The 13,892-nt window shown below is 40.5% G+C and overlaps 1 protein-coding gene across 1 annotated transcript; it reads right to left on the bottom strand.

Moving 5' to 3' along the window:
- Nucleotides 1-344: 344 nt before the first annotated feature.
- LOC309686503 (protein-glutamine gamma-glutamyltransferase 5-like) lies at nucleotides 345-13,567 on the bottom strand (the record flags this gene model as incomplete). The annotated part of the gene is made up of 14 exons (XM_082499211.1): nucleotides 345-2,019; nucleotides 2,976-3,109; nucleotides 3,415-3,572; nucleotides 4,317-4,367; nucleotides 4,417-4,743; nucleotides 5,871-6,113; nucleotides 6,218-6,321; nucleotides 7,333-7,465; nucleotides 8,370-8,547; nucleotides 8,786-8,914; nucleotides 9,478-9,596; nucleotides 10,536-10,778; nucleotides 11,079-11,258; nucleotides 13,561-13,567. 14 exons carry the CDS (start codon nucleotides 13,565-13,567, stop codon nucleotides 345-347), a joined length of 3,681 nt encoding a protein of 1,226 aa, XP_082355337.1.
- Nucleotides 13,568-13,892: the final 325 nt, after the last annotated feature.

Below are 13,892 nucleotides of genomic sequence, written 5' to 3'. Positions count from 1 at the left end.
AGAAACAAAGAGAAGAGAGGGTGAAAGCGCATCATTTACAGAACAGCTTGACCGAGCAAGTAAGTCTGATTACCTGCACTGTGCAACTATTGTCACTGTGGCTCCACAGGGAGCACATTCATTTGTCACTTCCACCGTACTGTATCTCGAGACATACGAGTTTTACATCAAATGCATCCCTCAGCGGTCAGCTAGCAGCCTGCTTTCCAGCACATCTCAAGTGCGTGGATAAATACTCAGGACTACGCATGCTGCTCTCCATCACCCTATTTCTAACCTGTTTTAAAGCGTCTGCGCACGGGCTTCCAATCGCTGGCTTTGGCTTTTCTCCAGGTTACCCTCCATTACAAGTATTTGCGTTTGAAGTAGGTGAGAGTGCTCCTGCTGGGGCTCCAGGGTGTGCGGGACCCGGCCTGGGGCAGGGCGCTGCCGGAGGGACGGGACCCGGAGCGGGGCAGGGTGGCATAGGCAGAGGGAGAGGTGGAGCGGGGTAGGGTGGTGTAGGCAGAGCGGGACAAGGTGTTGTAGGAGGAGCGGGACAAGGAGCTGTATGGAGGGCACGTGAGCGTGCCGTAGGTGGTGCGGGACAAGGGGGAGTAGCCTGAGCGCCCCACGAGGCTCCATGCCGAGCGGGAGGTGGGACCCCACGTGGAGTGGGAGTCCGAGCGAGCGGTGGTGTCGCAGGAGGGACCCCACTGAGGGCCGCACACCGAGCGAGACCCTGCAGTGCCCATGGCCCGGGAGACCGAGCGTGAGGCAGGGGCGCAGAGGGAGCGGGCGGTGGCGACTGCCAGGGGCCGTGGGGCCGTGGGGCACGGGAGGCAGGCTGCCGGCGAGTCCTCAGGGCAAGCGGCGGGCGAGCTGGCAGGGCGGGCTGCCGCAGCCCCCAGAGAGACGGAGGTGGGGGAGCACAGCGAGTGGGCCGCAGGGGGCCCCACCGGGCGGGGGGCCGGAGAGCACAGCGAGTGGGCCGCCGGGGGTCCCACGGGGCGGGAGGCCGTGGCGCTCCCCATCTGCAGCCCTGCTGGAGTGGCACTACGGGCGGCAGTGCGGGGCACCGGGGAAGCCGCTGGGCAGGGGCCTGTGGAGCACACGCCATGGGCTACCGAGGCACTCAGGGGTTGGGAGGCCAGGGTGGCCATTGGGGCACAGGGAGGCTGGGCAGTGGGAGAGGGTGCAGAGCCACATACGACGTGCGAGATGGAGGCAGCAGGCACTGAAAGGGGAGCTGGTTGCGGCATGGGACTGCCGATGGTGTGGGCTACTGGCGTGCAAACAGGGTGGGATGGTGGAGCAGACATATGGGTCGGGACTGCCTGGGTCACTGCAGTGGGACCAGAGCCGGCCATGAAGTGGGTCAGCAGAGCACTCACCGCATTATTCGCGGGCACAGAGACAGAGTAGGACATTGGCCCCGTTCCGCCTCCAGGCTGGTGTGAGGGAGCAGGACCTGTCTCAAACACCACGTGAGGCATAGGGGCGCACACGGGGTTGGATGTTGGGGTAGCCATGGAGCTGTACATGGATGGAGGCATCGGCGCGCAGGTAGCAGGAGGCACGGTCTCGCATATGACACGGAAGCCAGGATCACCTCCCAGGTCGAAACCAGGATTGATGCTTGGATTGAAACCTTGGTTGCAGATGGAGTTGCATAAGGGATGGCCTGCAGGGAGGTACACAAAGTCGTACACAGGCTGGCCCCCTGCACTGCAGTTTGGGTTGCACACTGGGATACATATATATTCACACATGGAGTTGAACGCAGGGTCTGCCACAGGGACAGGCCCAGAACCGTTCATGTGGAGAGATCCATTCTCACAGACAGGGAGCGACCCATTCTGGATGACGGGCAGGGTGCCATTTTGGCCTGCGGGGCAGCACACTTCAGCCTTGGCACATCCCTTGCAGTAGGCAAACTTGTGGCATCCGAAGTTGGCCAGGAGCCGGTGGCTGCCAAGTCTGTAAGGTGTGAACTCCACAATGGTCCGCGCCTGTTGGTTGGATGCCAGTGTTCCCAAACTGGACAGAGGAAAGGAAAAGAATTAGGACCCTGGGTAGCTCAGAGACCTGAAGCGCTACAAAATGAGCGCACGTGATCAGGCTTGATTTGCTACAACATGTTTTCCGAGGCAAACTGTTATGACAACTTTGTTATTTGTGCCTTCCTCCAAAAAAATACATTCTGTGTTGTGAAAAGCATGGAAACAACTTCTGTCCCAATAAAAGATTTGGAAAACTCCCATAGTCAGTTCTGTAATTGGAACTGGAAACTCATTGATGATACTCTCTTGAATTCTCCAAAAGTGTAGCACACTTCTACACCTGAAAGATGTATTTTCTGCTTCCTGTTGGATCACAGCTTTGTGGAATCGAGTTCCTTATTATTCAACACCAAAAAATTCCTAATTGCTTCCCCTCAAAACTAGTCATACTTCTGTCAGTTCTCCTTGTCATGAAGAACAGCAATGCATATTAACAAAGAGCTACGTTTCCTAGGTTGTTATAGCATCCTGGAAGTTTCCAGCTTCCTGTGATTAAAGTGTTATGATTTTAGAATGCATATTGCTATTTCTCACTGTCGTTTTCTAATTGTTCATGTATGTAATGCCAGTTCATGAATATTTAGGGAGTTCTATTATAAATTTAATGTGATTATAAAGGATGGGGGATCCAGCTAGAATCTCTTGTAAAGAAAAGAGTGCATTCCCTTTCAGACAGAAATTTGAAAAGCACACTTAAATTAAATCTTGAGAAACGTGAAGCAGCAGCATATCTTGCCAGCTTTAAGCGATCCATCAGTTTCAAGAGGAGTGAGGCTTTTAATGGAATCTCAAAGTAATAAGGAGCAAAAAGTCCTGTTCAGGTCATAAACACTAAAAATATCAGAACTACTGTCTTCCTCAAAACTTGCTCTGATCTAGCACACCTTAGTCAACCCCCAATATTATCCCCATTTAAATAACTGGTGATCTTACTCAATGGTCATTGGCTCTTTGAATAAACCACAGCCTTCTAAGGTCATTATGCAGTTCTTCATATCTTCCTGGAGAGGATTGCAGAAGGAGATCTCTGCAGTACACGGTACTTTCAGCCTGGGCTGGCTCAGTAACTAGTCAGAAAATAAACATTTTATATTTTGTAACCCTTACAAAATTAACAATGAAGTAAATAAATGTGAGGGAAAAAAAAATAAAAAAGAATTAATCATACACGTTTGTTTCTATGATCTCTATACATCGCTCCAAGTCAACTGTTACGCATTTAAAATCACACTGATCTTGCTAAAATAAAAAATACAATAAAAGAAGAGAGAAAAAGAAATTCAAATTTATCAGCATTATAAGCAGGAAGGGGCCAATAAGAGTCCCTAAGTCTGTTCCTTAGATGACAAAGCCAATAATTAAAGTTCTTTACCTTTACAATAACAGGTGGCCTGTTGATCACAATGTCCCTGCTCACCATCAGAACTTCTCCACACTCTGGGTCTGAGACAGCAACTACTTTCATAATGTTGTGATCACAGAGATAAGGTCCATATTGACTATATGATATACACAGTGGAATTTTTTTCACTGTAAAACAAATTTATTTTCATTATTTTTTCTGATTTTTTGGCTAATATTTCCACTTTCCTTCCTCCTACAGTTTAACTTGCACTTACTATGGCTTAATTAAATATTATCACAACATCTTTGAAAACAGACATGATTTTTTCTGGCTTAGGATAATACATTGCTATCTTCAACAACCAGATTCACAGTTTTTAGTTAATATATCAGTGCATTTACAAGGATGTTGGTTTATTATTATTTCATTCCAGTGTAATTCTTAAAGCAATAATTCAAATGTAGGCAAATTAAAGCTTGGTGAAACAGAATGTTAATATCAGGCATGAATTGTCATCTTATAATGATGTGTTTTAATTAAAGGGATCGTTTTTCTTCCAGAAAAAGATATTAACTGTGAAAACAGTTGTTTATGTTCTGATACACCCTTGCACTTCCCAGCATATGGTGTATCTAAAAATAATTACTTTAGTGCTCAAAAGAACTGTTTTACATGGGTTAATATCTTCTGGAAACAAATTCCTTTCCTGAGAGACAGCTGCAACTTTATCTTTGTATTGAATGTAGAATCCAGAATTGAACTTTTAGCAGAAACAAGTTTTTAAATGATCATAAGAATCTATAAGCCTTGAGAAATTAAGGAAAGACTACAATTTACTTGTCATTATACATATAATATTGACACTGTGTTGATTTTTGGGTGATCATCCTAAAATGTATTCAGCTGTAAATATTTAAAATTGTATTCACTTCCCACCACTATCAGGACGTCTTCACTAACCGTAAAAACCAAACTATCTCCTGAAAAGAAAAATAGACAAAAGGTTATTAGACAAATTCACCTTCTTACCTTCCCTTGGACCTAGTGTGACATTCACACTGTCTTTCCAAAATTGATCCATTGGGCAACCACTGTAGGTTATTATTTGTGCACACAAATTAAACTTCAGGTTTTTGTTTTCACTACGCAAATTTTCAAGCAGCCAGTGCAGCTGGACATCTTCACCGTACATTGGGCAGTTAGCCATCTTTAACCTCATGTTAATACCAGAGTCACTCAAAAATGGGTTTTTCAGAGATGATAACTCTCTCTCAATATGACAGTTGGAAGCATTGCAGTACCCTGGGTGAATTCTTCTGTAAGCCCGGTAATAGGCTTCTTTGTTTTTCACAGAACCTGTTAAAGAAGATACATGGTAATGAATCTGCTGGAGGCACAAGAAGTCATATCTACCCAAATAATAAACATAATTAAATGTCTTCCTTCTCCTTCCTGAAACTTAATGTAGTGGCTTGGTGTAGAACAAACCCACCAGATAATGAAACACAAAATATGGTATTCTGAATGCATAGAAGAAAACAAACACCTCAGAAAAACAGTAAAAAAATTATTTTGCTCTTATTAGTTAAATTTAAAAATGGGCATGTAAATCTCAAAATGTATGCTTTGTGCAAAACTCAAAATATAACACTTTATAAGGTTTAGGGTGAAGATGAAATGCTGCCATGTCTCTCAAAAGGCAAAATACACCATTCAAACAAAGAAACTACCAATTGTTTTCTTTTTTGTTTCTGTTAAAAAAAAAAAAATTGCTAATATTTTAAACTACTCTACAGGTGAGACCAAAACATATACATACATATAGTGGTATAAAAAGAGCTGGAAGGCATGTCCTGTGAGGAGTGGCTAAGGACTCTGTTCATCTAGTTTGAGAAAAGGAGGCTGAGGGGCAACCTCATTCCTCCCTACAGCTTCCTGAGGAGGGCAAGTGGAGAGGGAGGTGCTGATGTCTTCTCCCCAGGATCCAGTGATAGGACGTGTGGGAATGGTACAAAACTGCATCAGGAGAGGTGTAGACTTGACATTAGGAAGCATTTCTTTACCATGAGGGTGGTCAAACACTGGAACAGGCTTCCTAGAGAGGTGGTTGATGTCCCATGCCTGTCAGTGCCCTAAAAAGAGGCATTTGGATAATGCCCTTAACAATATGCTTTAACTTTTAGTCATCCCTGAAGTGGTCAGGCAGTTAGGCTAGATTATCATTGTAGGTCCCTTTCAACTGAAATATCCTATCCGATCCTATCCTAAATGCATGTAATTACTGTGTGTTTTGTTTGAATCACCTAAATATGTTTAAAAGTTTAAGACTCAAGATCTTTGAACAGAAAGACATTGTCCTCTTTCTCAAAAAAGACAACTTCAGGTTGTTCTACTCATGTTACCACAAGACAGACTATATTAATATTTTTTTGTGATTAGTATTTAAAATTTCCTTTAACTCATTTAATGACTTTTCATCATACCTAGTTCATACTTGTAAGCCCCAGTGATATCTTCAAATTGCTCACTGCCAACACTCTTGGTGATTAGATGCTGTCCACATGGCCAAGCGTCGCAGAAAAATTTTGTTTTCTTGGCATTGTTTTGGGAAAGCCAGCCAACGTAATTCGAATTTACTCGAGAAAACATATGATGACCATCATAGTCCAAGTCCAGTTCCCCTTCTCTGATGCTTCGAACCCATGTAGGACCACTGCAAGCTGAACCTAAGCCAGAAAACGAAAGTGTTATAAGAGGTTGTAACCTGAGTAGTAAAGAAACTCAACAACATAACCTGAGGAAAGCTATTACAGTTATAGTAAACAGCTACCTCTGCCTGTCTCCAAAGGTGTCGGATCCAGACATTGCCAATCACCACAGCATTGATTTAGGTCTCTGCGAGCCATCCAAGATTCGTTCCAGCAGTGATATTGCCTGTAAGAATATAGGATTAAAGACATCTCTTGGATCATCAAGTTCAATGCCTTATGATGGAGGAAAACCATGTCAAAGAGAACCTTTTAATCAACTGAAGACTCTTTATGTCTTAACACTGTTAATGATTTTTTTGGGACAGTTGTTTATTTTGTTTTATATCACTCAGACTGAAAATTTGTTCCAGGACCCCGCAGACCTGATTGCAAAACATTCTTCTTATAGCCCCCTTCTTTTTCACTTGATAACGTGCTAACACGGTTCTTTTAAGTAGCTTATTTTCCTAATATTTTCCTCCTGGTTCTTTAAAGGAAAATCACATACTGCCTTAGTCTTCTTTTTAATGGCTTAACAAAGAATAAACCCTTAAGTCTTTTATGCTAAAATAAGATTTCATTCCCTTAGTATTTCAGTTTGACCTCATCTTTTGACACATGAAAGGGCAGAAAATTCATTAAAAGCTCTCACGAATGAGACTTGGATACAAACAAAATTCTGGTGCAGTGAAACTATGAACATACAGGCCAAGGGAGAAAACATAAAATTCTGCTATAACGAGTGATAATGTCATAGTTACATGAACATGAATTGAAAGGTTTACAAGAATGAAGCAATCCATGATAAGGAACCTCAGGAACACAACATAATTATCAACCAAGTGATTATTACTGAAGATAATAGTACTAATTTATGATAAATTTTCCCTTACACTTCATGATCTACTTAATATTTTACAGCTACTAAAAATGATGGCCTTATTCTTTCAACTGAGAAAGATAAGCTGGTAGCATCAATTCTCACAAGTGGGGCTCTTTTTTCTTTTTTTTTTTGAAAATGCAGATTGAGCAGATTGCCTCTTCAGTAATTTCATGTTTTTGAAATGCATTATTAGGAAACTGAACAGCCTTGCCACACTAACAAAAGAGATAAATTTATCTGCTAAATTTATACTAGTCTTTCTATCATTTAATTTTTGACAAAACCAAAAGAGCTTGTTTATTTCTTATTTACCATAGCTTGTCTTTACCACACAGGTTTTTTCCAGTACAGTCAAAAATCTCATTGATACCAAGGGGATTCTCAATTGAGCATGGAAAACAGAAGTTTGTGACAACACGGCTTGGAATTCCCAAACACCTCATCACTGTAAGGAAAAAAACATTCATGAGTCATTACAAATTGCAATTAATCAAGCAAATCAAGCAAATTTATTGTATAAATAATTCTTCTATATTCTACTTTGCAATTATATAAACACAATGGATAGGAGGCAATATTTGGAATGCAGTGATTCTGTCTTCAGAACCTTTTTTTTAATAGTTGAAAAGTAGTCTGAAAACAGCCTAGCATAAAGTAATGGCTTGTTACTCTTCCAATTAAAAAAAAAAAAAAGAAAAAAAAAACACAAACCCAGATCTGTTGTAAGTTCAGAAATAATGAACCTGGTCCTGCATTAATAAAAGACTGTAATTTTTTTTTTTTTTCTAAACAATGTAGCACATATAGATTCATCTATGGAATATCAATTTAATTTTCTTCAAAGTAGAAGCAGGTTCAGTAAATAAATGGTATAAAGTTGTCTATGGAGTTTAGTCCACTATTATCTCATCCTTCACGGTAAAAGAAGTTAGCAGCCTGCTGCTTTTATGTTTTGGAGGAGACATTGCTAGAGGTCTTCTTCCTATTCATAACTTAGTGGTTTTTCTCATCCTTCAAACCTCACACAAAGGACAAATTTTGGCTCCACAATGCTGCATGTGCTCTGTGTTTTAATAAAAGCTGCAGTATTGATAGCTGCATGGTCACAAAAAAGACAGAACTACCTTTCTTCTTGCTCTCCACACTGTATAGGAAAGCAATAGGTTGATAATAAACACTATGTGAGGAGCCATGCCATACCATAACAGGGGAAAAATATTCCATTTCTTTTATAGTAAAATGCTTATGAGTAATATTCTTCCAGTAATTTTTAGGGTCAGAGGGTTTTGATCCTGGTTTTCTCTCTTCCTTTGTCGGTAACTAGGTAAGGGCAAACTGAAATATCATACCTGTGCACATTACTGCAGCAAGAGACCCACAGTACCCATATCTGACCGGCCTACATCTGCCATTGTACCACTGCTGAAGAATGGGGACACTTCCATTCCAGGAAAATGGTTTTGTTCCTTTCAAGTAATCATTGTTTTCTGGAATCTTCATGATACTGCTAGTGGTATGGCTGCTTATCTAGAAAGAGAAAGGAAAACCAACCTTTTCAAATACATGACCATGTCTTCACATCCTAAGCATATCACAAAGTCATCAGAGATTGGTGTTACAAGCTAGTTTTTTCAGTGAACCTGAGTACAGAAAGGATTTTCCCTGCTGCTCACATTGTGTTAGATTACACTGCAATTTGTCCTTCTATAATATAATGAAGTATGACTCAATCTACTCAAAGGTCACACACCACTAGAGATCTTACCATGTGATTTACCACCATGCTGACATGCACAGGATCATTGCGCCAACAATGGTCACGATCAGAGCCATGATGGTAACTCGCACCCATGTCTAGGATCTTCAAGCAGATATCCAGAATCCCATCTTCAAACTGAGGAAAGGCAAGACATCACAGTATTCTCACATTGATAAACTACCTTTCTTGTTAATAATACAGTCTTTTTCATGTATAGGAGCTTCCCTCTCTCCTCCCCTGCCCTTTTGTGAGTTTGTTTGGTTTGGTTTTGGTGTTTTTTTGTTTGTTTGTTTTGTTTTGTTTTGTTTTGTTTTGTTTTGTTTTTTTACATCAAGCACAGCTCCTAGTGGTCTGCATGGTTTTGTCTATCTGCCTGAAGGAAAACCAAAGGGAAAAACATGTAATTTTTGCTTATGTTTGACCAATAGAATAATTTTCCTTTGAAGGACAATATTCTGTTTCACCTTTTCCAAGAACATTCTGTAGTTTCCTTAATTTTACTACAGAAAACTTCCTTCCAGTTGTTTGGATTATAGTGAGATTCTCAAACATTTTGTTTTGTGCATGCATATTCTGGCCTGGTCTTAAAAACGTTTCACACTCCATAACATAGCATGCATTTTTGAAAAAATATGGATAACACTTCATTTATCCATATATGGATGACATCTACTTCTGAACAAATCTTCAAAAGGTACCTGTCCAAAGTGCCATGGTCGAGAGGTAATATGCTTGTGAACTCCTTCATACAGTATCCCGTGTTCATTCAGAACATATTCTTCTCTATGGGCCTGATTGTCCATATATACAGGGTCATCTGGAAAAGATGCAGAGCTATCAGTCAGGCGATACGTACATTTCTAACACTTCTTTATGTTCTGCTTCACTGGATCCCTTTCTTTTCCTACCTTTTTGATTTATATACATCTTCAAGGGTTCAGGCTCTTTAAACATTCACAATCAATTCATATCTACTTACAACTAGATATTATCTTTATTAAGTCTTTCCCTGCTGTAGTACACCTGAATTACAGAGCTTGCAATTATCTTCATAGTAAGCTGTTCTAGGAATCAAACACTGTGCACTTAGAGTTGGGTATCTGATTTTCATCAAATCAAAAGTATAAACAATGTGAATATTTGCCATGTAAAGATTTTGGCGAGGTCCTACAGACTCCAGAATTGCTTGCTACCAGAACCAGATCTACAGAATTTCTTTTGTATTTATACTATACTATTTCATGGTGATACTGCAGAATTCACAGAATCACAGAATGGTTGAGGTTAGAAGGAACTTCTGGAGGTCGTCTGGTCTGATTCCTGTGTTCAAGCAGGGACACCTGGAGCCGATTGCCCGAGACCACGTCCAGATGGATTTCAAATATCTCCAAGGATGGAGACTCCACAAATTCTCTGGGCAACCTCTGCCAGTGATCTTTCCTGAGGGTCAGAGAAAACCTCCTGTATTTCAGTTTGTGTCCAGTGCTTCTTGTCCTGTCAAGCCATTGTAAAAGTGTGGGGAAAAAATGACACTACATCCCTATTACCATTAAGAAACCAAATCAAAACACTGGTTTGACACAGTCTTGAACATGGAGGAAAAAGTAAAGTATAACAAAACAAAATCCCTCCAGTTTTCTCATTATTTCTGTGACTCCATCCCTTACTTTACCCGCTAAGTAATAAATATGTTAAACATTTTTACTCATCACTAGCATTTTTCTTAAAACTATGTGATCATCACTAGAGTTCTTACCTGCACACCAAGGGTTAAAAAGGACATAAAAATCTCCAAGACATCGCTGATATGTGTGACCACAAGATGTGATTTGCATATTGAGAATATAGCGGCCAATACAGGCATTGGAGGGAGGAAACACACTGATATTGATGCATTTTGGCTGATGAATTTTGTAGGAAGCGCTCCAGCAGGTTTGATCTAGACATCTGCCCATTGGGAAGGTACATTTCGTCTCATTTGATTCGCAAGATCTGAGGCCTTTTCGGGAAAATAAAACCAACTTCAATCAGACTAAACAAAGAACATGTAAAAGACAAGTAATTTGCTTAGCCATCATTTACAATGCAAAGCTCCCAAGGGTGGATTTCTTTTTCACTTGACAATTCTGTAGCAGAGTGAGAAAACTTTACACGTTAGCAGAACTGCCTGAGTTAGGGGAAGGTAGTCTCTTCACACAGAAGATGAATGAGTTGATACTATTTGTCACTGAAGACTGTGGGAAATACTATTTACCAGCAAAGGACTGGGAAAGACTACACAGAGTTTGGGAGTGACTACCTGTCTCCACGGTGAAAATGGCCTCGTCCACAGAGTCATCCCAGTCCCGATTTTGGAAGCGAGCGTAAAAGCTGAAGGCTTGCCCTCTCCTTATTATCTGTCTGTCAGTTCCGAAGAAATGGGTATTATGAATTTGGCAGTTGGAAGGACAGTTCAGGTCGACTTCTCCCAGCTCAATGACTGCAGTTTGGAGAAAGGAAAACAAAGGAAAACACAGATAATTGAGTCCCCATCATTCACTGAGGTCAAAGTTACATGAAAGAGGAGATAGTGATGAAAGACAGAGATAATTGTTTTGAAAAATTCATTCAGGAGTTCATCCAAAATTCAGCAACACTGAGATTGAGATGTACATCCATAAAAGTATCCTTACATGTTCACCACTTCCCCAGCTTGCAGGTGGAAACTTGTATAACACTTTGATTTATAAAGCTGTGCTATAAGATTTCACATCTTTTATATAGTGTCTTCTTGCTTTATAAATACCTGATGCCGAGGGACAATATTAGTATCTCTTCTTGAAAAACTGATTTTGCATTGTAATATTCTCTCCACATTACAACGTGCTCTTACAGACAGTTACTTTTCAATCACAGCTAGACAGCAAACGTTTTGCACATGCTATCAGTTGAGAGTTGGTTTTATACAAGTCATAAAATAATAAAGTAAATTGAATAAATAAAAGACATGATAACAAATGTAGGTGTTTAAAAGCTTAAGTAGCAGTCCAAATGAATAATGAAAAAAGAGATATTAATAAATATCCCCCCAAGATTGAAAGTACTGTTAAATTTGCATGCAAATGTCTCCAGCTGCATTTCCCCAAGTCATAAAAGGTTTGCAGACATATTTGAGGAACTTAATGGAGAAGGAAATATTCACAAATTGTGACATTCAAAAAAAATGCTGACAAACTATACCAAGTGCTATGATTAGCTTGACAAAAATCTTGGCTGTCCCCGCCTTAGGCATCCTGCCTGGGTATCAGCCATTTCACAGAGGCAATTATGACCCTGGTGCCAGAAGGATAGGTGGCAACACACAGTTTTACTTATTTGCATACAACTTTTTATTTTCAGAAGTGCTTCACTCTAATTGAAGACAATGGGAGCCACAGATTCCCAGCAGTTTTGGAAACTGGACTTCCTGAACTACGAAGTCTTGTATATAATTTTAATGCTAAAGGGTTAAGTTTGGTCCTGCTAAGGCTGCAGAACAACCAAACAAAGGAGACTCATAGCTAACCCCATGGGACAGGGACACTTTTAATACAAACTAGTGGAGTTTCCCAGGATCACATCCTGAAGTAAACCATAACTGAAATGAATTGGGAAGAGAGGGTAGGTAAGGGAAGGAGAAAAAAAAAAAAAAAAAAAAAAGAGCAGCAGCTTTTTCTGATTTGTTTCCTTCAACCAAAATAATTTCATTATTTCATTTTTCATCTAACCATCTAAATTTGGTAATGAATTGGTCATTCAGCTTTTCAGCAAAGATCAGCAGATAAGTGTAGGCCTGGGCATTATCTATGTTAAAAAACATGCACACTCTCAACAACAAGCAAAAAATATGGCAATGCATTACATCACTATTGCTCATGAACACATCATACCTGCTGACTAGAAAGAGTGACAGAATTGAACTGAAAATCTCATATCTTAGTGAGAGATGTCAACCATAACACAAAGTGCTCTGGTTGAACAGAAAGGATTAGAAGTGCTTGTAGCACACATGACGAATTCCTGCAGTCAAGAACACTGGAAAAACCTGATAGATCCTCGCCCATCCTCTGAAGGTGTTTGTAAACCAAGACTACTGCACTTCATCCACTCATTAATCCAGCTGAACCGGAACATCAGGCAGTTGAGATACTACATGTTTCCCAGGGAAGCTCTCTAAAGTCAGCCCACAGTTTGCTTATCAGAGTTAATTATCAAAACTGGATCACAAAGGAGCTAACAATTGCCTTCTTAAGCAAAGGCAGCTCAGAGAAAATACTAAAGGCTTATCAGTTTCACATCTCTTACTGGTTTTCTCTTTCTGGTAGAAACCCGACCTCCAATACCAGTCACTGGCTTTTCTCTATCAATACACATTTTGCCTTCATTCCAGAGAGAATACTTCAGGTATCCATTGTGAAATTATTGCTTCTGGCATGAGAATACTGAAAACTAGTACTTCATAGTTAATGCTGGAAATAGAATGTATTCTTTTCCAATCTCTTTCTTATTCTCAGAATTAGCTGTTGTTTCATCAATTCTTCACCATAGCTCTCTTTTTCCTTTATAAAAGGAAAGGTTTTTTTCAAAAGTTGGTTCTTTTTCCTTCTCGCTAAGTCCACAAATAAAATCTAAATCATAAAAGTAATCCCTAGACTTGATTCCACACAGCATTATGTACAATTTTTTTGTCCTTACACCTGACAATTTAATAATTTCCACTTTCAGTACTGAGTCAAGTGATAGTAAAGTTTCAAGACACTCACCTTCCATTTTTCTTCTACATGTACTAGTATCTGAAGTACAGTACTGGTGGAGGTACCTGCTCCTCAGCAAGATGTGCTGCAAGGTCTGGCTGATCTCCTCTGCAAACCAACCTAATTTCCTCTCAGTAACATTTATATTCAGAACTAAAAGGCTGTCACACATATTGCATCAACAAAATACCAGTTTACAAAGAGGCCCCACCCATGTGTCTACTGATGCTCATAAATGATTCATTTTAACTTCCAGCATTATTAGGGAGAGTCTTGCGGCTGAAGGGAGACGTCTTGGTACCTCACCTGTAGCATAGTACTCTCAATATCCCACAACATGC

This window comes from Vanellus vanellus, assembly GCF_965231255.1.
Source record: "Vanellus vanellus genome assembly, chromosome: 2".
Classification (NCBI taxonomy): domain Eukaryota; kingdom Metazoa; phylum Chordata; class Aves; order Charadriiformes; family Charadriidae; genus Vanellus; species Vanellus vanellus.
This window is presented reverse-complemented; position numbering and strand designations above follow the sequence as displayed.